General features: G+C 36.5%; 2 protein-coding genes and 2 long non-coding RNA genes across 4 annotated transcripts; all 4 read left to right on the forward strand.

Moving 5' to 3' along the window:
• Window positions 1-423: 423 nt before the first annotated feature.
• LOC113680319 (uncharacterized) lies at window positions 424-4,910 on the forward strand. Its single transcript, XM_027197372.2, has 3 exons — window positions 424-905; window positions 2,937-3,110; window positions 3,333-4,910. The coding sequence occupies exons 1-3, from the start codon at window positions 567-569 to the stop codon at window positions 3,837-3,839; spliced, it is 1,020 nt and encodes a 339-aa protein (XP_027053173.2). The 5' UTR covers window positions 424-566; the 3' UTR covers window positions 3,840-4,910.
• A 1,904-nt stretch (window positions 4,911-6,814) lies between these two features.
• LOC113677868 (putative skeletal organic matrix protein 5) lies at window positions 6,815-9,193 on the forward strand. Its single transcript, XM_027194749.2, has 4 exons — window positions 6,815-6,951; window positions 7,298-7,334; window positions 7,578-7,707; window positions 8,531-9,193. Exons 1-4 carry the CDS (start codon window positions 6,948-6,950, stop codon window positions 9,050-9,052), a joined length of 693 nt encoding a protein of 230 aa, XP_027050550.2. The 5' UTR covers window positions 6,815-6,947; the 3' UTR covers window positions 9,053-9,193.
• A 1,767-nt stretch (window positions 9,194-10,960) lies between these two features.
• On the forward strand, window positions 10,961-13,793 carry LOC149043391 (uncharacterized). Its single transcript, XR_016187816.1, has 2 exons — window positions 10,961-12,141; window positions 13,126-13,793. It is a non-coding gene; the product is annotated as an uncharacterized LOC149043391 (long non-coding RNA).
• Window positions 13,794-14,111: 318 nt separating this feature from the next.
• LOC149043392 (uncharacterized) lies at window positions 14,112-17,127 on the forward strand. The gene is made up of 3 exons (XR_016187817.1): window positions 14,112-14,445; window positions 15,049-15,165; window positions 15,427-17,127. It is a non-coding gene; the product is annotated as an uncharacterized LOC149043392 (long non-coding RNA).
• The last annotated feature ends 6,659 nt before the right edge of the window (window positions 17,128-23,786 follow it).

Below are 23,786 nucleotides of genomic sequence, written 5' to 3' on the forward strand. Positions count from 1 at the left end.
TATCATCTCATATCCAACGTGTGCTGGTTGAATAATTGTAAATAACAACAGCTAGTTATCTTAATAAACGTAAGATTGTAAATTTGAGAAGAGAATTTGGTCCTTGATCAATAACGGACTTTTAGACTCACAGGGATGGGTGGAGGGAGTTGATGCAGTCTTTCCTATTGTTTTCAGCGGTTTGCGTGAATACTGAGTTCGTTAAGTGCAAACTTTCACGAGAAAAAGAGAAAGTAAATGTACAAGCGCGACACATTTTCAGATATTTTCTGGTTTTTGAAAGAATCTATGTGTTTAGCTAAGCCTTGTATTAACTACTACCTATATGTCAAACGTAAATTATGGATAGGCTATGCAAGTGATCTGGGAAACGTCAGTGGCACGAAGATTGTCGAGCACACCTGCAGCAACTCCGATCTCATAACGATGAATAAACTTTGTCGGTCACGTGGTTATCATTTCTAAACATTGTTGAAAGAAGAAAACAATTAACATTTTATTAGAAAGTGTCAAACAATTCAGGAACACTTTTTTTTCCGTTACTGTAAGTGCTGGCCTCCTTTTCAATGGCGTATAACAACGTGATGTTATTTTTCCTTTTTCTAAAATCCACAACGTTGATCGCCAGAGGAAACTCCGACTTAGATTCTCGTTCATCATATATCAAAACACAGGAAAACAAGGAACTCATGGGATTCGTTGTTAAGAGGTTTGATTCTCCCACTTTGTTATCGTGTAGTCGACAATGTCTAAAAAATTTGTGGTGTTCGTCGATAAACTTCAAGTTTTCCTTAAAGAAGGACGACAAAGGAACTTGTGAGCTGAACAAGCACGATATCTCCGTTTTAAACGAAAACGTTTACTTTGATGACCGCGATGGAGTCACTTTCTCACTTCTTCTAAGGGTAATTTACCTTGTGTTGCTTTCAGTATTTAAAATAATTATACATAATTTGTCATCTTTAGCTGAATTAATTCAAAGTAGTTATTTAACTTTCGTAGTATCTTAAAAACCGCAAGGTTGAGCACCTACCCGCAAAAATTGAACAATAACTTTGAAGTAATCCTCAGTTAATCAAAACGAGACACTATATGAAGGTAGAGTTCGGAAAAAAATAAAAGTCATCTAGCCCTAAATAATATTGTAAGCCAAACTTTACCTTTTAATGATAAGACTGAGTTTTCAGGCCCTAATTTCGTCGCGAAAAATTGTACTAAAACTCGATCAGACTGTTTTGAAGTCAATCCTAATTTCCGGCGTTATATAGCTATGATTTTTGAGAAGGATAATGCGGTTATTGTGATAGAATCTTCGATTAATTCACTCCTTGTGGCTTAATATATCCTGAAATTAAAGCTTAGGGAGACACAATAGTGCATGATAATTTGCAATTTTCCACCTGAGCTCTTTTTGTATGTTAATTGCTTCATTTTCGAAGATATTTTGTTTTTGGTACGTGATGTGGTTTGAAGTTTACAGAATAAATTAATAAATTAGAGCATTAGATGAAAAGAACAATTCCCTTTCATAGAACATAAATGACAAACTTCAACTTTTAATTATTTTTGTGTAAAGAAGCTCCTTTTCTAATAAGTTTTGACATTTTTCGGCGATTCGGACATGCTGCCGGAAAGAGAAGAAAAAGCTGCTCTTCCTTTTTTTTCATTTCCTACCAAAAAGAATGGCTCTATTATTATTATACATATGAAAATAATTAAGTTTCTTGGCAAAATAAATGGATTTCAGTTTACTTTTCGACGGCTGTTCAGAGATCATGTCATGTTAGACCGGCCGATATCAAAATTCATCTGGCCTCCTTGTAGCTTCTAAATAACGTCTGATACTTCACCATTACACCTTAGAGCCATACCATTTTTGGTATTTTCGTTCTCTAAAGGAAGATATCCCAACGACTCCCGAATTGTTTTTTCGAAATTAGTCAGTTTGTCACCCTTTTCCGCCTGATTTCGCTTGGTGATGGACTTAAGTGATGTTAAGTTGATAATTTTTTTCCAAAATACGGATGTTGTTACTGCATATAGAATGCAAGTAGCATAAAAAGCAGCTTAATTAATGAGATACGGGGTTAAGTGGTTTGGCTTTCTAGTTAATTCAACAGAAGCAAGAGAATTCTGTCAAAAGTGTAATTTCATTCCATAAACCTTACGTTGTTCTCCAACAACGACGACTTTGAAGGAACATCCTCGATATCTCTAGATCTGCTGTTGAAGAAAGTATTAATTCTGAGAGAGCTACATCCACAGTACTCAAGGTGACACATTTCGTCCTAACATAGGCCGTTTGTAAATGGCACCGTGAAAACCAGTATTAAAATCGATCAAGTCTTTGTCACTAGTTATTGCCGCTCTAAAAGGATTTCCAGCCTCAATTATGAGTGTTCCCCATATCAATCATTAAAAAGAAACACAATTATTCCAGTCTGCAGCTGCTTCACTACCTAATGCGTTTCGAGACAAACATTTTATTCTTTAAAAAGAAATTTAATTCAGTCAACTTTCTTTGTTATGCTACATTAAATATCGCCACAAGCTTCATAGCAGATATCACATGGATACAATGACGTACTGCTTATCATAACATAACTTCTTTTAATAAAAAAATTTTCTTTTCAAAAGATTTGAATAAATTCTCAGTTATATTAGTAAACTAAAAAATTAAAGCCCTGCATGGAAAGTAAATTCGCCATATTGAAAAATTCAGTTGCTATGACGATATTTTTCTCTTCACATGTAGCAATATCAATGTTGTGTTCCCTGCGTGCACTGACGATAGCATGTTTAGAAACAGGAGAAATTCTGGTTTGCTGGGTAGCTCAGCCTGTTAACCATCACGTTGACCGTTTGCTAGCCAAGGGAGGATAAATTATCATCTCTTACGAGCGATTTATATTACGAGTGTTCTTTATATTCGCTAGGGATGTCAGATGATCAGTTGCCTTAATGGTGGTTCCTGTCTTCCCGACGAAAAAAGGCAAACATTCTCGTGCGCTTGCCAACAACCTTGGATCGGGGAAAGATGTCACGTGATAAGTCTTGGCGCATGCGGTGAGGGTGAATGGACGCTGGTTATAAAAATGAACGGTTCACAGGTATATATCTACAATTTTAATTTAGCTCCAAATTATTTTAGACTGATAGGCTGTAATGTTCGCAAATTTAACTCGCCATGGACAACGTAAGTGTGCAGGGTTTATTTAAAAGTATTCGCACTGATCCATCAACAACCGTACAAGCGATGCCTAAGATATATAAACAGTAAGGTTTTTTCGGTCTGTTGATGTGACCCTTTCTTGTATATTGTTGCTGATTAGGGAACTTTTCATTACGATTCTAAACTTTGGAGCAACAACGAAACCTTCAATATTGACGGAGGTAAGACTGGGTTTGACTCAGAAGAGACCAAGTTACCGACCTATTGGAACACATCCTTCACCAAGATCTGTCTCGGCATGAAGATCGGACAAAGAATTAACTTCATACTCATCAACAAGCAGGCTAGTTCCCTCTATTCATTAATCGCCGATGGAAATGGTTGTACGACCTCATTGGGTGGTGACACGTGGAAGAAGCTGATCGGCTCTAGGGCATCATTACAGCCTAATTGCGACCAAGAGGGGTTTAATGTGAAATGTGATGGACCAGGAAGACCGAAAGCTCGCATTGGAATCCTTGGAAACAACGAGAACGACTGTAGTACTTGTGACTCCAGAATTGGGTTTGGTACAGGAGGAAAACACGATGATTCCAACACTTGCGGAAACGAAGCGAAATATGGTAATACACATATTAAAGCGATGGGATACATCTTGGTACAATGAGAGAAGACGAAACGATGGAGATGTGATTCAAAGGTGTATTGCATCCTTCCTTCGTCCAATTTGACATATGTTACACTCACTATGCTGTTCCTAAAGGTCTTCGTTCCCTCAGCAAACACCTGGAGGACAGGACCCTCCGCTCCGCATCCATTCCACTGAACAGGGGTAAAAGATAGGCCTGAGAACTAGATTATTGTGACAGAACCGTGTTCATTCAGTAAATGGTGCCTATTTCTTTATTGCTTAAGCTCGCCACGTTTTTCTACGAAATAAGGATAGCGAAAGGTACAGCAACTTTTAGGTGGTCAAAAACGCGATTTATAGAGTACCATATTTACCTAATTGCAGGAAATTAACGCTTCATAAGTTCACGTGAACTTGGAAATTTTTCGTCGGTATAAATTTTGCTTTTTCGCCTCAAGCTCCCGATTGAATCGAGTTTTATTTGTTTTTTGTAAAATTCATAACAAAAGCTAGAATTTAACTTCTTAACACGGTAAAGATACGCTGATATCATAGAATGTAAATAGCACTCGAGTTTTTTGCCCTTGAACTAATAGAGGATAGTTTAAGCTCTCTTGCCTTGAAGCTAAACCACGTAATAAATTCCCCAAGCTCTCAATTAAATCGAGATTTTTTTGTTTTTTTGTAAAATACGCAACAAAAGCTAAAGTTCAACTTTCTGACACATTGTAGATACGCTTGTATCATAGACTGTAAATAGCACTCGAGATTATTGCCCTTCAACTAAGAGAGGATTTGCTCCCATGCCTTGAACCTCGACCATGCGATAAATTTCCCAACTCTCGATTAACTCGAGATCTTTCTTTGTTTTTTGTAAAATTCGTGACAAGAGCTAAAATGCAACATTCTCAGTAACACAGTGTATATATGCTCGTATCATAAACTGTTGGTAGCACTCGAGATTTTTACCCTTGAACTAAGATAGATCTAAGAAGATATGGCCTCTTGTCTTCAACCCCCGAGTATGGAATAATTCCATAAATTTTTATTTTATAAACACTGTGTATGTGTTGTGGACTTTTGCAATAAAGTTATCTTTATTCTCAATCTGTTTCTTTTTACTGAACGTTTATCATTTTGAATCTTTAGCGCCTCTTTTGTATCAATTTCTTTGCTCCTTGATCCAATCATTGCTCCAACAATTAAAAGTGCTCAGCACAGTGTTTGTCTTTGACTCTTTACTGAATACTTGATAAGTGTTTTCAAAATGGTAACTGTAATTTACCACAATATATACTGAATCAATGAAAATTAAGGCGAGGTTATGAAGAGAAGGGTGATCAAAAATTCTTAAAGGTTAAAAAGACCATGCCGAATTTAGCTTTTGTGAAAAGACATAATTGGACGAGATGGAGCCTCGTTTTGAAATTAATTATGGCGTCAGAGCGGTTCACAAGTCCTCAAAAGAAGCTGTAAGGGAAAATGATAAACCAATTATACTGAAAAAGTCATCGAAAGAACTAGAATATTGTGAACAGTTATCAGATTTTGTTTGGTAATGAGATTGCCAACGACAACAGAATTTCTGATGTTTTTCTTGTTTCAAACTGCCGCAATTGTCGCCTCGGAAGGGAACTGGAAATCTCGCTATTTTCACTTCAAATTGCAGACAAACACTCAGCTTGTGGGATACGTTGTCAAACGGTTTGATTCTCGCAGTTTGTTATCGTGCAGTCGAGAATGTGTAAAGAATTTAAGGTGTTCTTCCACAAACTTCAAGTTGTCTTCCGAGAAGGATGGTGAAGGGGCTTGTGAACTGAACGAGCACGACATCGCTGTTGTTGATGAACCCATCAAGTTTGTTGACCAGGAGGGAGTAGTTTTCTCACTACTACTAAAGGTATTTAAGCTCCTGCGAGATTTTTATCTTAAGAAGTGCACTTTACAAAAGCATCATCATCTTAAGTTCACGTTTGATTTTACCGGAACTTTTTAATCACTGTTGACTTCCATCGCTTCAGAGCCTCAGTACTATTGTCGTAGAAAGCTCACTGAGTTCTTTCCTTCCAAACTGTTTAGGATGCAATTGTGGACATTTTTCTTTTGGCAATGTGTGTACAAATTTTCAAAGAAAAAATTATTCGATGAAAAAGCGAAAAATGATTTTTGAATAATGGTGACCGATATGAGAGTAAATCTTTCATTCAAAAATTTCATTTACAATAACAAAACTTCATAAAGCATCCCATTAAGTAAACCTTTTGTTTGTAGAGCACCTTTTCTCATATTTGATTTAATAAGTTTAACAGAATCTTTACAGCTTGTAAAATAAACAATAATCCATCGTTATATGTTCTTTGAAATTCCATTCACGATGAAAGGTGTAATTAACACCCTTGTATCTCTCCTTTTCTACCGTTTCTTTCACTCCCTTATTTTTGGAATGATAATGATAAAGAATAAAGACTGGCGCCGCTGACTTACATCAATTGGAAACACGAAAAGCGATGAAGCTTGCTCACAGCAGGAGGACTTTGGAGAGCTGGACTCGCAAGTTGTTTTGTCCCGATTTCCTGCAAGTGCATACTTGAAACCTCCTTATGTTTCTCGTTCGAATAACTTCGGCCTAGCTACCTTTGAGTGCTATATAAACACTTTCGAGAGTAAATAGATATGTTTTTTTCAAAAGAATGGCGAGAAATAAAAAAATTATAACAATTATTAGAACACAAAAAAATCCAGCGGAAATACAGTGGAATACAAAAATTGGGAATTTTTGGACCTCTCCGTTTCTTGAAACTCATGGATTAATAATAAATTTAACACTGATAAGGCGCATATATTCATTTATATATACTCATATTACCATTCAAGCCTTCTTCCCAATAATATATGTATTCAATTATTTGAATCATTTTCTTTTCCACCGTATTTTTAAAAAAAATTCTATAACAAGTTCTTTCCGCACAACATTTTGTAAAATTGTTATGATATATCATATTTCAATGTTGTTTCATTTGATTTCCTTCAGGGTGTTTGTTTTCTGGCTGCTTCAACGGAGGTTCGTGTTTGCCCAACGGGGAAAAACAAACATATTCATGCTCGTGTAAGCTTCCTTGGACCGGAGACAGATGTGATATTCAAATGAGTGCGTGATTCTAAATTTTCTTCATAAATGGATCCTAAATTTTGCTTAAAAATACGAAGCGAAATTAGTAACTTACCATAGATGTTCCAAACCTCTGGTTTTGGAGAAAGAAAACGAAACAAAACAACAAGGAATCGTGATTTAAAGGAAAAGGCGACACCGAGTCAAAATTATTGTTATTATTGTTTTATTGCAGTAGAAGCATCACTAACTACACTGAACATGATTACATCATCAAGAGTTATTAGAAAATTATATCATTCCAGTTCATTATACCCCAGATGATAAGATTGCTTGATTGTGAATTCGAAGTTAAACTATACTCTTGTTGTTTTTAATATTTCAGCGGCAACGACATGCAAGGAAATATATGACAACAAATTGTAAGTTATACTCTAGAAATATTTATATTAACACTTCTCTTCCGATATTCTTCATTTAAATCTCTGGTCTTATAAACACTTCTTGTAATAATAATTTACCATTACATTGTATTTTTAAATGCTGTAAAAAAAGCCATCATCGTGCTCATCTAAAACATTTAGATATGCCCAGAGAATAGTGTTAGCCTTTAGCCAAATTCTCATTCAGCCTACAGTTTTTGTTCCTTTTATTTGCATTTCCAGTGCCAATGACAACAGAGCTTACCCCCTACAAGTGGATTCTAGGAGTTTTTTCGTTTATTGTCACCTAACCAGCCTTGGCGCATGCGGTGGAGGAGGCTGGACGCTGGTTATGAAAATAGATGGCTCTAAGGTGCATACCTGGTTGTTTGTTTTGCTTATCCGTTTGTCTGTTTGTTTATAAGTTTTTTTAAACAGTTTTGTTTTGTGTTGTTATTATTGTTTTATTGCAGTAGAAGCATCACTAACTACACTGAACATGATTACATCATCAAGAGTTATTAGAAAATTATATCATTCCATAAACGACTTTAAAGATAAACATTCTCAAATAATTTAAAATTATATCATTCCATAAACGACTTTAAAGATAAACATTCTCAAATAATTTATCAAGTCAAAGTAAATGGTATTCCGGGAGTAAAGTTAATTGGCTGCTGGTTTGCTGGAATATCTTAGACGAGTTTAATTATACAATGAATGGGATGTCCACGTAACCAAAATTTGCGATTCAGGGTGGGTTACTTCAAGATCCTCCCGGGATCTCTTAGAATAAGAATGCTCTGAGAAAAGGACTGGGGGAGAGGCAGTGGCATAAGGGTTAGTGCGCCGAGATCCGGATCGAGAGGTCTGGGATCGACACCTGACCGGGTCATTGGGCTGTGTTCTCTGACATCAGACTTTACTCTCACAGTCTCTCTCTAACCAGGGGTGGAAATTGGTACCGGCGAGGAGGGAGGCCTGATGAAATGCTGGGGGGTAACCTTGCGATAGACTAGCATCCTATCCAGGGAGGGAGGGGTGATACTCGTAGTTGATTCTTACCATGAAAACCGGGATAAACATAAGTTACGGCTGGGTGGGCCTCATGGCCCAGGTATGGACTAAGGAAAGGACTATTTGATAGTTTCAATCTCTTGCTGTTATTGTCTCTCATACCTTTTGTTGATCACCAGCTAACTTTTCATTACGATGCAAATATCTGGAGCAATAAGGAAACCTTGAGCCTGGATGGCGGAAAGACTGGTTTTGACTCACAGGAGACCAAGTTACCGACTTATTGGAACACATCTTTCACAAAGATCTGTCTCGGTATGAAAATCGGTGAACAGAACAACTTCATTCCTATAGAAAAGTCGGCTAGCTCACTGTATTCACTAATCGCAGACGGAACATACCTCGCTACTTCCCTGGGTCGAGACACGTGGAAGAAACTGATTGGTTCACAGGCCTCTTTGCAGCTCAATTGCAACAAAGAGGGGTTTAATGTTCGTAGTTTCAGATATGACAGGTCTAAGGCAAGGATTGGAATTATTAGTAATAACGAGAATGATTGTCGGAGTGCAGATTCAAGAATTGGTTTTGGAACTGGGGGCTCCCCTTCTAACGAACTCACTTGTGGAAATCGAGCCAGATTTGCAGACGATGATAATGGCGACAAATTTATCACAGCCATGGGGTATATTCTAGTGCAGTGACACCGTATTCCAAAGAGTCCAGCTCCTAATTAACACTTTGTACCCAAACGTTTTTTGTCATCTCAGTATATACATAGAATGACCGAGACAATAAAATGGTATATATTGCTTTCAGAAGGAAAACTGAAGAAAATTATGCTTCCAAACAAATGCAGTGAGTTTTTCTTGAAAACAAGAAAAAGGACGGGACGAGTGTAAGAGCCTTTTTTGGATTAGAGCTTAGGGTCTTCAGTTTTCAGTTAGACATTCGGCCGGCACAATGCAACCTGGCGAGGGGGACAAGGTTTAATTCATACCATTATTCATTCAGGAGGCTGAATTTGTGGTAGTTTTAGTCATGCAGTCAGACGATCAGAGAAGGTGATCTCTATAGTGACCATCCTTCTACTAACGTTAGTCGTTTCGCCAAAAATTCGTCGCGGTCGTCTTCGGACCCTGCCAGCATGACCCTTCTCTTTCCGCTCGCTCGGTGATCGTGTTGAAGCCAGGTTATTACAAACAATGAATTAACGCAGACGATAAAAACACCTTTCCTAAATATTTCAATCTAATATTCTTCACTTCCGAAGCATGCAGAACAGCAAATGATTAGAATTTCTCTATAACTTGTCAAATTTTCACAACAGAACTAACAGTCTGACGAAAGTGTAAATAAGCAGTGAACATATACAGCATTCAGTTCTAAAATTTCTTTAAGGTTCAGGTCTCTATTGACTTTGGACATCTACTCATAAGACATATGTAGCTTGATATATGAGAAAGTTAAAACGAGAGTTTTTTCGATGAAACAAGGTACTTTGCTAAAGCAGCTTCATCAAAACAACAAGAAGATCAACTGTTTCAGATCACTTTAATTTTTGGCAAGATATCATTAAGAACACGACTGAGCTGTGCGATGTAAAACAATCTTCTTTATACCAATCAAGTTTTGTATGTGATCGATCGATCTTTCTTTGACCCAGATGTCACAAATTAATATGATTGGAGACAGTGCTATGTGCAAATTCCTTCTAACGAAAATATGGTAGATTGATCCATAAGTTCAAGTTATCTATAGCTTTCCTGGTTTTTTTTTTCGGTAAAAAAAGATCCGCTTTGTTAACGTTCAATTCAACGTTCTGCAAAGACAAAAGAAACTCTTAAAGATGTCTGTTTGGAAGACAGAAAAACATGATGTTGCACTTTCTATTTGTAAGCCATTTGACGTCAGATCATACTTAGATAAACAGGAAGATTTTGTTTTTTACATTTAATCACGGCTTCTAAGAGGGATGTGTATAATAAGTACCTCCGTAAGCAGTATGACTGTTTTGCAGAGCAATGAAGCATCTCACGAAATAGGTCTATCGATTTAAAGATTTCAGCTGATGTTATGCAAAATAATTACAAATTATGCGTTTGCGAACCATCAAATAGTATTTGTAGAGGGAAATATTAGTTTGTCTAGCTGGAGTGTGCTTATCAGATTCTTGTTTAAAGCCGCACCATAATTTAACACAGAGATATGAATTCCTGTTTCTAAGTTGAAACGACTGCCACACCCTAATCTTATCAAACAAATCTGGTGCACAGAAGACAAAGAATTTCAATGGAAGGGAGCTTACTAACACAATATCCCAAGCAAAAATAGTCAAAGATCAATATAGCTGACGTAATTTCTTCCGCCATACACACCTTAAAACCGATACAATAAGCCCATTGAGCGAGTAATGACGTTAGTACCACAGCCTCAATGACAATTTGCCACCCACTCAAAGACTACATTCATAGCAGAAGATATAATGCAATTAGAAAAGATTTCTAGAGTGTTGAATTAACCAATCAATTGCTTATCCAGCTATTATTAGACGTGTGAAGTTGTTTTGTGCATTCTTGTCTCCTTGGACTCTGTTGGAACCTGACCTTACTTGGTTGATCAATCGTAGAAAGATTCTAGCCGGATGCAAATTCTACAAAGTCGCCGCGGAAACCAATTGTTAGTCCAGTAAAGAACTTCCTGCTGGCCAGTGAACAATAAAGTGAACCCACTATCAAGCAGCTAAACAAGACTTATTTAAAGCGATGGTTTACTAGGGCAAGATGATTTGGTTTTATTAACTGAGTTGATAATGTAAATTGGCCAATGTAAAGAGTTTCTTAGGCTGACTTTTCGAGCGTTAGCCCCTTGTTAGAACAAATATTTTTCTTTTGTAGATCCCACGACTTTGAAAGAAACCCTGTATCAAAAAGCTGAAGTTAAAAAAACTTAAGCGATACCAATATTAATTCTACTTTATTGAAGTCTCCAGTTTTCAACCCATTGCTTTTCCTTTAAAATATAGCTGCTAAGATTGCCTCGTATCTCGACCTCGAATGAAATGATTGGAATCTTTAGTCGTGAAAACAGCACCAGTGATATTTATTAGACAAAATCACTTCTTATAGGAAATTATTTTTACCATTTAGAATCCAAAGATAGGTTTTGTCTTCTTGTATTCCTTGCAGCGATAGAGAAGAATATGGAAAGACAACAGCAAACAAAAGAAATTAGGAAAAAGGCCAACCGCAAACGAATTAGTAGTCATTCTGATATCGTCGGAAACAAATTCTATATAAAGTTCTTTGGTGAATCACAACTTTTTATTATATTCTTATGATGTATCATATTTCAATTTTAATTCATTTGATTTCCTTTAGGGATGTTTGTTCTCTGGCTGTCTCAACGGAGGTTCGTGTGTCCCAATAAGGAAAAACAAACATATTTATACTCGTGTAAGCTTCCTTGGAACGACGACATATGTGATATTCAAATGAGTACGTCATTCTAAATTTATTTTAAAATAAATCCTGAACTTTGCTGAGAAATGCGAAGTGAGGTTAGTAGCCTACCATAGATGTTCCAAAACTCTGGCTTTAGAAGAAAAAAACAACAACAAGGAATAACGATTTAAAGGAAAAGGCACCGAGTCGAAAAAAGCAATAAATGATTATAAATCAACATTGCCAGGATGATAACATTGCTTACTTGCGTATTAGAAGTTAGAGCACACTCTTCATGTTATTAATCTTGCAGCGGCAAAGACATGCAGGGAAATATACGACAAGAGACTGTAAGTTACATCCAAGACATATTAGTATTATCGCTGCTCGTCCGATGTCCTTGATAATAATTTCTGATCTGATATGCAGTTCTTGTAAGAACACTTTCCCATTCTATTTTTTCTATCTAATACTGTAAACAAGTAATCATCGTGGTCATCAAAGGTGGCAAAAGCGTAAGAGCATACTGAAAGCGAGAAAGTTAAACAGTTAGAGATTACAATGGAATAGAATTTGCTTATAGCCAAGTTCTTATTCAGCCTACAGTCTTCGTTTTTTTAATTTGCATTTCCAGTGCCAAAGAAAATAGCGCTTACTCCCTACAAGTGGATTCTGGGAGTTTTCTTGTTTATTGTCACCTAACCAGCCTTCGCGCATGCATGTATGCGCTAGTCATAAAAATAGAAGGCTCTAAGGTGTATACCTGGTAGTTAGTTTTGCTTATCCGTTTGTTGGTTTGTTTATGGGTTTTTTCTAATAGTTTTGTTTTCTGTTGTTATTAAGATTTTATTGCAGCAGAAGCATTACAAACCACACTAAACATGATTACATCATCAAGAGATATTAGAAAATTATATTATTCCATAAACAACTTCAAAGATAACCATCAAATAATTTATCAAGTCAAAGTAAATAGTATTCTGGGAGTAAAGTTAATTGGCTGATGGTTTGCTCGAATGTCTTGGACGAGTTTAAATAGACACTGAATGGAATGTCCATGTAACCAAAATTTGCAGTTCAGGGTGGGTTATCTCATGGTCCTCCCGGGATCCCTCAACAAAGAGGGGTTTAATATTCGTAGTGCTAGTTATGACAGGTCTAAGGCAAGGATTGGAATAATTGGTAATAACGAGAATGGTTGTAGGTGTGCAGATTCAAGACTTGGTTTTTTGACTAGGGGCTCCCCTACCAACGAACTCGCTTGTACTCGCTCGCTTTTTAAGTTATTAAAATGGACTGAATTTCATTTTAATGAGAATTTTAACTTTTAAAAGGTTTACTTGATTCATGAAAAGCAAAGATTTGAGTGGCTTTGAGTATTCCAACCCTGATTTCTCTTCTTGAATGCCGGGACGACGTATCGAGTCATTTGAAGCACTACCAGCTCTCCAGCGAAATGAGACCAGCTGGCATAATTTACCAAGGGACTCAAACTCCAGTTTCAGGATTCATCGAACGTCGTTTCAAAGTTTTAAAACCCACGAGTTTCGCGACAAAAGAAAGTAAATGCCTTTCAGGTAGATTTTAGTGAGTGTCCTCTCAGTGACCTCTCAAGTGTTCTGATGTTTAAAACATACCAATAACTGTTTTATTTTTTCCATTTTTTTTGTTAACGCTCAGTTCAACGTTCTGCAAAGACAAAAGAAACTCTTCAAGATGTCTGTTTGGAAGACAGAAAAACATGATATTGCATTTTCTATTTATAAGCCGTTCGACGTCAGATCATACTCAGATAAACAGGAAGGATGTGTTTTTGCAATAAATCACGGCTTCTAAGAGCGATGTGTATAATAAGTACCTCCGTAAGCTATATGACTGTTTTGCAGAGCAATGAAACATCTCACGAAATAGGTCTATCGATTTAAAGATGTCGTCTGATGTTATGCAAAATAATTGCAAATAATGTGTTTGTGAACCATCAAATAAAATTTGTAGAGGGAAATATTAGTTTGTCTAGCTGGAGTGTGCTTATCAGTAAGGTTCTTGTTTAAAGCCGCACCATAATTTAACACAGAGATATGAATTCCTGTTTCTAAGTTGAAACGACTGCCACACCCTAACCTTATCAAACAAATCTGGTGCACAGAAGACAAAGGATTTTAATGGAAGGGAGCATACTAACACAATATCCCATGCAAAAATAGTCAAAGATCAATACAGCTGCCGTAATTTCTTACGCCATACACACCTTAAAACCGATACAATAAGCCCATTGAGCGAGTAATGACGTTAATACCACAGCCTCAATGACAATTTGCCACCCACTCAAAGACTATATTTTTAGCAGAAGATATAATGCAATTAGAAAAGATTTCTAGAGTGTTGAATTAACCAATCAGTCCCTTATCCAACTATTATTAGACGTGTAAAGTTGTTTTGTGCATTCTTGTCTCCTTGGACTCTGTTGGAACCTGTTGTTACTTGGTTGATCAATCGTAGAAAGATTCTAGCCGGATGCAAATTCTACAAAGACGGGGTCGCCGCGGAAACCAATCGTTAGTCCAGTAGAGAACTTCCTGCTGGCCAGTGAACAATAAAGTGAACCCACTATCAAGCAGCTAAACGAGACATATTTTAAGCGATGGTTTTCTGAGGCAAGATGATTTGGTTTTATTAACTGAGTTAATAATGTAAATTGGCCAATGTAAAGAGTTTCTTAGGCGGACGTTTTGAGCGTTAGCCCCTTGTTAGAACAAATATTTTTCTTTTGTAGATCCCACGACTTTGAAAGAAACCTTGTATCAAAAAGCTGAAGTTAAAAAAACTTAAGCGATACCAATAGTAATTCTACTTTATTAAAGTCTCCAGTTTTCAAATTATTGCTTTTCCTTGAAAATATAGCTGCTAAGATTGCCTCGTTTCTCGACCTCGAATGAAATGATTGGAAACTTTATTCGTGAAAACATCACCAGTGATATTTATTAAACAAAATCACTTCTTACAGGAAATTCTTTTACCATTTAGAATCCAAAGATAGGTTTTGTCTTCATGTATCTTGCAGCGATAGAGAAGAATATGGCATGACATGCAAAAGCAAACAAAAGAAATAAGGAAAAAGGCCAACCGCAAACGAATTAGTCGTCATTCTGATATCGTCGGAAACAAATTCTATATAAAGTTCTTTGGTGAATCACAACTTTTTATTATATTCTTATGATGTATCATATTTCAATTTTAATTCATTTGATTTCCTTTAGGGATGTTTGTTCTCTGGCTGTCTCAACGGAGGTTCGTGTGTCCCAATAAGGAAAAACAAACATATTCATGCTCGTGTAAGCTTCCTTGGACGGGAGACATATGTGATATTCAAATGAGTACGTCATTCTAAATCTCTTTTAAAATAAATCCTGAACTTTGCTGAAAAATGCGAAGTGAGGTTAGTAGCCTACCATAGATGTTCCAAAACTCTGGTTTTAGAGGAAAACAAAACAACAAAGTATAACGAATTGAAGGAAAAGGCGACACCGAGTCAAAAAAAGCAATAAATGATTATAAATCAACATTGCCAGGATGATAACATTGCTTACTTGCGTATTAGAAGTTAGAGCACACTCTTCATGTTATTAATCTTGCAGCGGCAAAGACATGCAGGGAAATATACGACAAGAGACTGTAAGTTACATCCAAGACATATTAGTATTATCACTGTTCGTCCGATGTCCTTGACAAGAATTTCTGATCTAAACTTTCTGATATAAACTTCTTGTAAGAACACTTTCCCATTCTATTTTTTCTATCTAATACTGTAAACAAGTAATCATCGTGGTCATCAAAGGTGGCAAAAGCGTAAGAGCATACTGAAACAGAGAAAATTAAACAGTTAGAGATTACAATAGAATAGAATTTGCTTATAGCCAAGTTCTTATTCAGCCTACAGTCTTCGTTTTTTTAATTTGCATTTCCAGTGCCAAAGAAAACAGCGCTCACTCCCTACAAGTGGATTCTGGGAGTTTTCTTGTTTATTGTCACCTAACCAGCCTTGGCGCATGCATGTATGCGCTAGTCATGAAAATAGAAGGCTCTAAGGTGTATACCTGATAGTTAGTTTTGCTTATCCGTTTGTTGGTTTATTTATGAGTTTTTTCTAATAGTTTTGTTTTCTGTTGTTATTAAGATTTTATTGCAGTAGAAGCATCACAAACCACACTAAACATGACTACAACATCAAGAGATATTAGAAAATTATATTATTCCATAAACAACTTCAAAGATAACCATCAAATAATTTATCAAGTCAAAGTAAATAGTATTCCGGGAGTAAAGTTAATTGGCTGGTGCTTTGCTCGAATGTCTTAGACGATTTTAAATAGACACTGAATGGAATGTCCACGTAACCAAAATTTGCAATTCAGGGCGGGTTATTTCAAGATCCTCCCGGGATCCCTCTACAAAGAGGGATTTAATATTCGTAGTGCCAGATATGACAGGTCTAAGGTAAGGATTGGAATTATTGGTAATAACGAGAATGGTTGTAGGTGTGCAGATTCAAGACTTGGTTTTGGGACTGGGGGCTCCCCTACCAACGAACTCGCTTGTACTCGCTCGCTTTTTAAGTTATTAAAATGGACTGAATTTCATTTTAATGAGAATTTTAACTTTTAAAAGGTTTACTTGATTCATGAAAAGCAAAGATTGGAGTAGCTTTGAGTATTCCAGCCCTGATTTCTCTTCTTGAATGCCAGGACGACGTATCGAGTCATTTGAAGCACTACCAGCTCTCCAGCGAAATGAGACCAGCTGGCATAATTTACCAAGGGACTCAAACTCCAGTTTCAGGATTCATCGAACGTCGTTTCAAAGTTTTAAAACCCACGATTTTCGCGACAAAAGAAAGTAAATGCCTTTCAGGTAGATTTTAGTGAGTGTCCTCTCGGTGCCCTCTCAAGTGTTCTGATGTTTAAAACATACCAATAACTGTTTTATTTTTTCCATTTTTTTTTTGTTAACGCTCAGTTCAACGTTCTGCAAAGACAAAAGAAACTCTTCAAGATGTCTGTTTGGAAGACAGAAAAACATGATGTTCCATTTTCTATTTATACGCCGTTCGACGTCAGATCATACTTAGATAAACAGGGAGGTTGTGTTTTTTGCAATAAATCACGGCTTCTAAGAGCGATGTGCATAATTAGTACCTCTGTAAGCAATATGACTGTTTTGCAGAGCAATGAAACATCTCACGAAATAGGTCTATCGATTTAAAGATGTCGTCTGATGTTATGCAAAATAATTGCAAATAATGTGTTTGTGAACCATCAAATAAAATTTGTAGAGGGAAATATTAGTTTGTCTAGCTGGAGTGTGCTTATCAGTAAGGTTCTTGTTTAAAGCCGCACCATAATTTAACACAGAGATATGAATTCCTGTTTCTAAGTTGAAACGACTGCCACACCCTAACCTTATCAAACAAATCTGGTGCACAGAAGACAAAGGATTTTAATGGAAGGGAGCATACTAACACAATATCCCATGCAAAAATAGTCAAAGATCAATACAGCTGCCGTAATTTCTTCCGCAACGCACATCTTAATACCGATACAATAAGCCCATTGAGCGAGTAATGACGTTAATACCACAGCCTCAATGACAATTTGCCACCCACTCAAAGACTATATTCTTAGCAGAAGATATAATGCAATTAGAAAAGAGTTGTAGAGTGTTGAATTAACCAATCAGTCCCTTATCCAACTATTATTAGACGTGTAAAGTTGTTTTGTGCATTCTTGTCTCCTTGGACTCAGTTGGAACCTTTTCTTACTTGGTTGATCAATCGTAGAAAGATTCTAGCCGGATGCAAATTCTACAAAGTCGCCGCGGAAACCAATTGTTAGTCCAGTAAAGAACTTCCTGCTGGCCAGTGAACAATAAAGTGAACCCACTATCACGCAGCTAAACAAGACTTATTTTTAGCGATGGATCACGGAGGCAAGATGATGATTTGGTTTTAACTGAGTTGATAATGTAAATTGGCCAATGTAAAGAGTTTCTTAGGCTGACGTTTCGAGCGTTAGCCCCTTGTTAGAACAAATATTCTTCTTTTTTTTAGATCCCACGACTTTGAAAGAAACCTTGTATCAAACAGCTGAAGTTAAAAAATACTTAAGCGACACCAATGTTAATTCTACTTTATTCAAGTCTCCAGTTTTCAACCCATTGCTTTTCCTTTAAAATATGGCTCCTAAATATACCTCGTTTCTCGACCTCGAATGAAATGATTGGAAACTTTATTCGTGAAAACAGCACCAGTGATATTTATTAGACAAAATCACTTCTTATAGGAAATTCTTTTACCATTTAGAAGCCAAAGATAGGCTTTGTCTTTATGTATCCCTTGCAGCGATAGAGAAGAATATGGCATGACATGCAAAAGCAAACAAAAGAAATAAGGAAAAAGGCCAACCGCAAACGAATTAGTCGTCATTCTGATAACGTCGGAAACAAATTCTATATAAAGTTCTTTGCTGAATCACAACTTTTTATTATATTCTTATGATGTATCATATTTCAATTTTAATTCATTTGATTTCCTTTAGGGATGTTTGTTCTCTGGCTGCTTAAACGGAGGTTCCTGTTTCCCAAAAAGGAAAAACAAACGTATTCATGCTCGTGTAAGCTTCCTTGGACGAGAGACATATGTGATATTCAAATGAGTACGTCATTCTAAATTTCTTTCAAAATAAATCCTAAACTTTGCTGAAAAATGCGAAGTGAGGTTAGTAACCTACCATAGATGTTTCAAAACTCTGGTTTTAGAGGAAAACAAAACAACAAGGAATAATGATTTAAAGGAAAAGGCAACACCGAGTCGAAAAAAGCAATAAATGATTATAAATCAACATTGCCAGGATGATAACATTGCTTACTTGCGTATTAGAAGTTAGAGCACACTCTTCATGTTATTAATCTTGCAGCGGCAAAGACATGCAGGGAAATATACGACAAAAAACTGTAAGTTACATCTAAGACATATTAGTATTATCGCTGTTCGTCCGATGTCCTTGATAAGAATTTCTGATCTGATATAAAGTTCTTATAATAACACTTTCCCATCACATTTTTCCTATTTAATACTGTAAACAAGTAATCATCGTGGTCATCAAAGATGGAAAAAGTATAAGAGCATACTGAAAGCGAGAAAGTTAAACAGTTAGAGATTACAATAGAATAGAATTTGCTTCTAGCCAAATTCTTATTCAGCCTACAGTCTTCGTTTTTTTTATTTGCATTTCCAGCGCCAAAGAAAACAGCGCTCACTCCCAACAAGTGGATTCTGGGAGTTTTCTTGTTTATCTTCACCTAACCAGCCTTGGCGCATGCATGTATGCGCTAGTCATGAAAATAGATGGCTCTAAGGTGTATACCTGGTAGTTAGCTTTGCTTATCCGTTTATTTGTTTGTTTATGAGTTTTTTCTAGTAGTTTTGTTTTCTGTTGTTATTAAGATTTTATTGCAGCAGAAGCATCACAAACCACACTAAACATGACTACATCATCAATAGATATTAGAAAATTATATTATTCCATAAACAACTTCAAAGATAACCATCAAATAATTTATCAAGTCAAAGTAAATAGTATTCCGGGAGTAAAGTTAATTGGCTGGTACTTTGCTCGAATGTCTTAGATGAGTTTAAATAGACACTGATAGGATGTCCACGTAACCAAAATTTGCAATTCAGGGTGGGTTATTTCAAGATCCTCCCGGGATCCATCAACAAAGAGGGGTTTAATATTCGTAGTGCCAGATATGACAGGTCTAAGGCAAGGATTGGAATTATTGGTAATAACGAGAATGGTTGTAGATGTGCAGATTAAAGACTTGGTTTTGGGACTGGGGGCTCCCCTACCAACGAACTCGCCTGTAGAAATCGAGCCAAATTAGGAGAAAAATTATAATGGTAACAAATTCATCACAAGCATGGGTTATATTCTGGTGCAGTGACACCGTATTCTAAAGAGTCCAGTTCCTTAATAACACTTCTAGTTCAAACGTTTTTTGTCATCTCGGTACATGCGTAGAATGACCAAGACAATGAAATGGGACATATTGCTTTTAGAAGGAAACTGAAGAAGATTGTGCTTCCAAACAAATGCAGTGAGTTTTTCTTGGAAATAAGCAAAAGGACGGGACGAATGTAAAAGCCTTTTTTATAGCTGAGGTCTTCAGTTTTCAGTTAGACATTCGGCCGGCACAATGCAACAAGACGAGGGGGACGAGGGTTAATTCATACCATTATTATTAATATTATTTCTAGAGAGGAGGCTGAATTTGTGGCAATTTTAGTCATGCAATCAGACGATCAGAGAGGGTGATCTCTATAGTGAACCTTCTTCTACTAACGTCAATCGTTTCGCCCAGAATTCGTCGCGGTCGTCTTCGGACTCCGCCAGCATGACTCTTCTCTTTCCGCTCGCTCGGTGATTGTGTTGAAGCCAGGTTTTTACTAACAATGAACTAACACAGACGATAAAAACCTATTTCTACATATTTCAATCTAACATCCCTCACTTCCGAAGCATGCAGAGCAGCAAATGATGAGAATTTCTCTATAACTTGCCAACTTTCCATAACAGAACTAACAGTCTGACGAAAATATTAAGTAACCACGTGCAAATAAGCAATGAACATATACAGCATTCAGTTTTAAAAGTCATTATAAGGTTCTTTTAGACATATGTGGCTTGCTATTTGAAAAAATAATAACAAAAGTTTTTTCGATGAAACAAGGTACCTTGCTAAACCGGGCTTCTTCAAAACAACAAGAAGATCAACTGTTTCAGACCACTTTAATTTTTGGCAAGACATCATTAAGAACACGACTGAGCTGTGCGATGTAAAACAATCTTCTTTACACCAATCAAGTTTTGCATGTGATCGATCGATCTTTCTTTGACCCAAATGTCACAAACTAATATTGGGGACAGTGCTACTGTATGAGCAAATTCCTTCAAACGAAGACATGGTGGATTGCTTCATAAGCCCAAGTTATCTATGGCTTTCCATGTTTTGTTTCCCAGAGAAGAAAGCCGCTTTGTTAACGCCCAACTTAATGTTCTACAGAGACAAAAGGAACACTTACAAATGTCTGTTTGGAAAACAGAAAAACATGATGTTGCACTTTCTATTTATAAGTCGTTTGACGTCAGATCACACCCAGATAAACAGAAAGGTCTTCTTTTTTTTTTTTACAATAGATCACGGCTTCTAAGAGAGGTGTGTATAATAAGTACCTCCGTAAGCAATATGACTGTTTTGCAGAGCTATAAAATATGTCACGAAACAGGTCTATCGATTTAAAGATGTCGTCTGATGTTATGCAAAATAATCACAAATTATGCTTTTGCAGAGCATTAAATGAAACTTATAGATGTTATGTTAGTTTGGCTAGTTAGAGTTTGGTTAGCAGTAAGGTTATTGTTCAAAGCCGCACCATAATTTAAGACAGAGATGTGAACTCCTGTTTCTAAGTTGATACGACTGCCACGCCTTAAACTTATCAAACAAATCTGATGTGCAGAAGACAAAGGATTTCAGTGGAAAGGAGCTTACTAGCACAATATCCCATGCAAAAATACTCAAAGATCAACATAGCTGCCGTAATTTCTTCCGCCATGCACACCTTAAAACCGATACAATAAGCCCATTGAGAAAGTAATGACGCTAGTACCACAGCCTCAATGACAATTTGCCACCCACTCAAAGACTACATTCATAGTAGAAGATATAATGCAATTAGATAAAAGTTCTGGAGTGTTGGATTAACCAATCAATTGCTTATCCAACTATTATTAGACGTGTGAAGTTGTTTTGTGCATTCTTGTCTCCTTGGATTCTATTGGAAGCTGTTTTTACTTGGTTGATCAATCGTAGAAAGATTCTAGCCGGATGCAAATTCTACAAAGACGGGGTCGCCGCGGAAACCAATTGTTTGTCCAGTAGAGAACTTCCTGCTGGCCAGTGAACAATAAAGTGAACTCACTATCAAGCAGCTAAATAAAACTTATTTCAAGCGATGGTTTTCTGAGGCAAGATGATTTGTTTATATTAACTGAGTTGATAATGTAAATTGGCCAATGTAAAGAGTTTCTTAAGCTGACGTTTCGAGCGTTAGCCCCTTGTTAGAACAAATATTTTTCTCTGGTAGTTCCCACGACTTTGTAAGAAACCTTGTATCAAACAACTGAGTCTAACAAAATCTAAACGGTACCAATATCATTTGTACTTTATTGAAGTCTCCAGCTTTCAACCCATTGCTTTTCCTTTGAAATATAGTTGCTAAGATTTGCTTCGTTTCACGACCTCGAATGAAATGAGTCGCACCTTTTGTCATGAAAACAGCACCGGTGATATTTCAGTATTAGACAAAATCACTTCTTAAAGGAAATTATTTTTACCATTGAGAGGCCAAATATGGGTTTTATCTTTCTATCACTCTTTCAGCGATGGAGTACAACATGACAAGACAAAATCAAACAAAAGAAATAAGAAAAAAGGCTAACCACAAACGAATTAGTCGTCATTCTAATATCGCCGGAACTTAGAGCACGAAATTTAGCGCCGAATAAACTAGATGGATGAAGATCGAGAGACCTTGTCAAAGAAGTAATCTTGACCCGATCTTTATCAGTAATTTTCTCCTGTAAAGTTGATTTGCTTCTTTTCTGTCTGAAATTTCTCGGACATTCCTAATTGGGAGGAAAAATTTAACACTGTCTGAGGACCGCTGAGATTCACGAGCGAGGCATTTCCGAGGTGGTTAATCTGCAAATGCGATCACGAAACCCTTGACTTAACTGTCTTAAAAACGGTTGAGCATGGTCATAAGATTGTTAAAATCTGCATTTGACACGCTGAATAAATCACGAACCGTTAAAATGATAGGAAATTTGAGGTTTGGAACAGGTTAGAGACGTAATGCTAACTGTGACGAAATTTAAAACACAGTATGTGTTGACCTCACATCATTCCAACGTAAACGAAACGAAAACAAACCTTTAAGTGTATCTAAATTCGAATTTAATCTCATATAAATGTTTAAAATAACCATTCGCCTTTATTATTGATGTAATTATCGATGAAAGAAAAAAGCATGTAATTGAAATAACAACCTGAAGTATATGAACTGCCGAGACTGCTCAAGGTTAACACGCTGTCTTCAGGACACTTGTGCGAGCCCTATAGAGTCCGGAACAATGGCTTCCCTCGCAGACAGAGACTCGGTCAAGCCTGATCGACATATCAATAATTCCATTTAAAATGTTTACAATTGCTTAGGCGTGATGCGTCTACACGGAAATGACGCCTCCAAAGTAAGCCAGAAGCGAAATTGATGACAATATCAATTTTGAAATGAAAGAGGCGTTGTGCCACATTTCCGATGTGAATTCGGTACAAGACTTCTTGTACCTCTTATAAACCTAAAACCGTTTTTTAGTAATTTATACTAACAAATCAAACCATGCTAAAAACTTCTAAAGTCCAACAGAGTATACTTTCTTAGCAAAACTTGATAAAGAAACTGATATTATTTTAATGAGGTGTACAGTTTATGTAGTAAATTCTAAAGCAAATCTTTATAAACGCCCATGTCCTTAAAGTGCGTCATCGACCTCTGTAGAAAGGGACGATGACTAACAGTCCTGTTAAAGCAGAGCTTTAAAATGTTACTTTTTCAAAAATGTTTAAGATTCATTCTACTATCAGCTTTCTAGCATAAATGTACAATATGATATTGTTTTGTTTTTTTAAAGTTGATTTGGCTTTGTAAATATAAATTTAATTCAAACGCTCGCTTGAATTTTGAACTTTTCTTAAGCATTCGTATATTCTACATTATTTCAAATAAAAAACCTTAAAACTTGATGAGTAATTTTTGTCAATATTTTCTCGATTAAACAGTTATCCTCACCTACTTTAGTCGATCTGCTTTCTTAAATAA

The sequence above is a fragment of the Pocillopora damicornis genome, chromosome 6, assembly GCF_964200805.1.
Source record: "Pocillopora damicornis chromosome 6, jaPocDami1.2, whole genome shotgun sequence".
NCBI classification, from domain to species: domain Eukaryota; kingdom Metazoa; phylum Cnidaria; class Anthozoa; order Scleractinia; family Pocilloporidae; genus Pocillopora; species Pocillopora damicornis.

Bases quoted from the DNA above. Each gene is read 5' to 3' on its own strand.
- LOC113680319 (XM_027197372.2), top strand. From the start codon at position 567: ATGGCGTATAACAACGTGATGTTATTTTTCCTTTTTCTAAAATCCACA. The intron at 906-2,936 runs GTAATTTACCTT...TATATTCGCTAG, and splicing joins CTTTCTCACTTCTTCTAAGG to GGATGTCAGATGATCAGTTG. The intron at 3,111-3,332 runs GTATATATCTAC...GTTGCTGATTAG, and splicing joins TAAAAATGAACGGTTCACAG to GGAACTTTTCATTACGATTC.
- LOC113677868 (XM_027194749.2), top strand. The intron at 7,335-7,577 runs GTAAGTTATACT...TTGCATTTCCAG, and splicing joins GAAATATATGACAACAAATT to TGCCAATGACAACAGAGCTT. The intron at 7,708-8,530 runs GTGCATACCTGG...GTTGATCACCAG, and splicing joins TGAAAATAGATGGCTCTAAG to CTAACTTTTCATTACGATGC.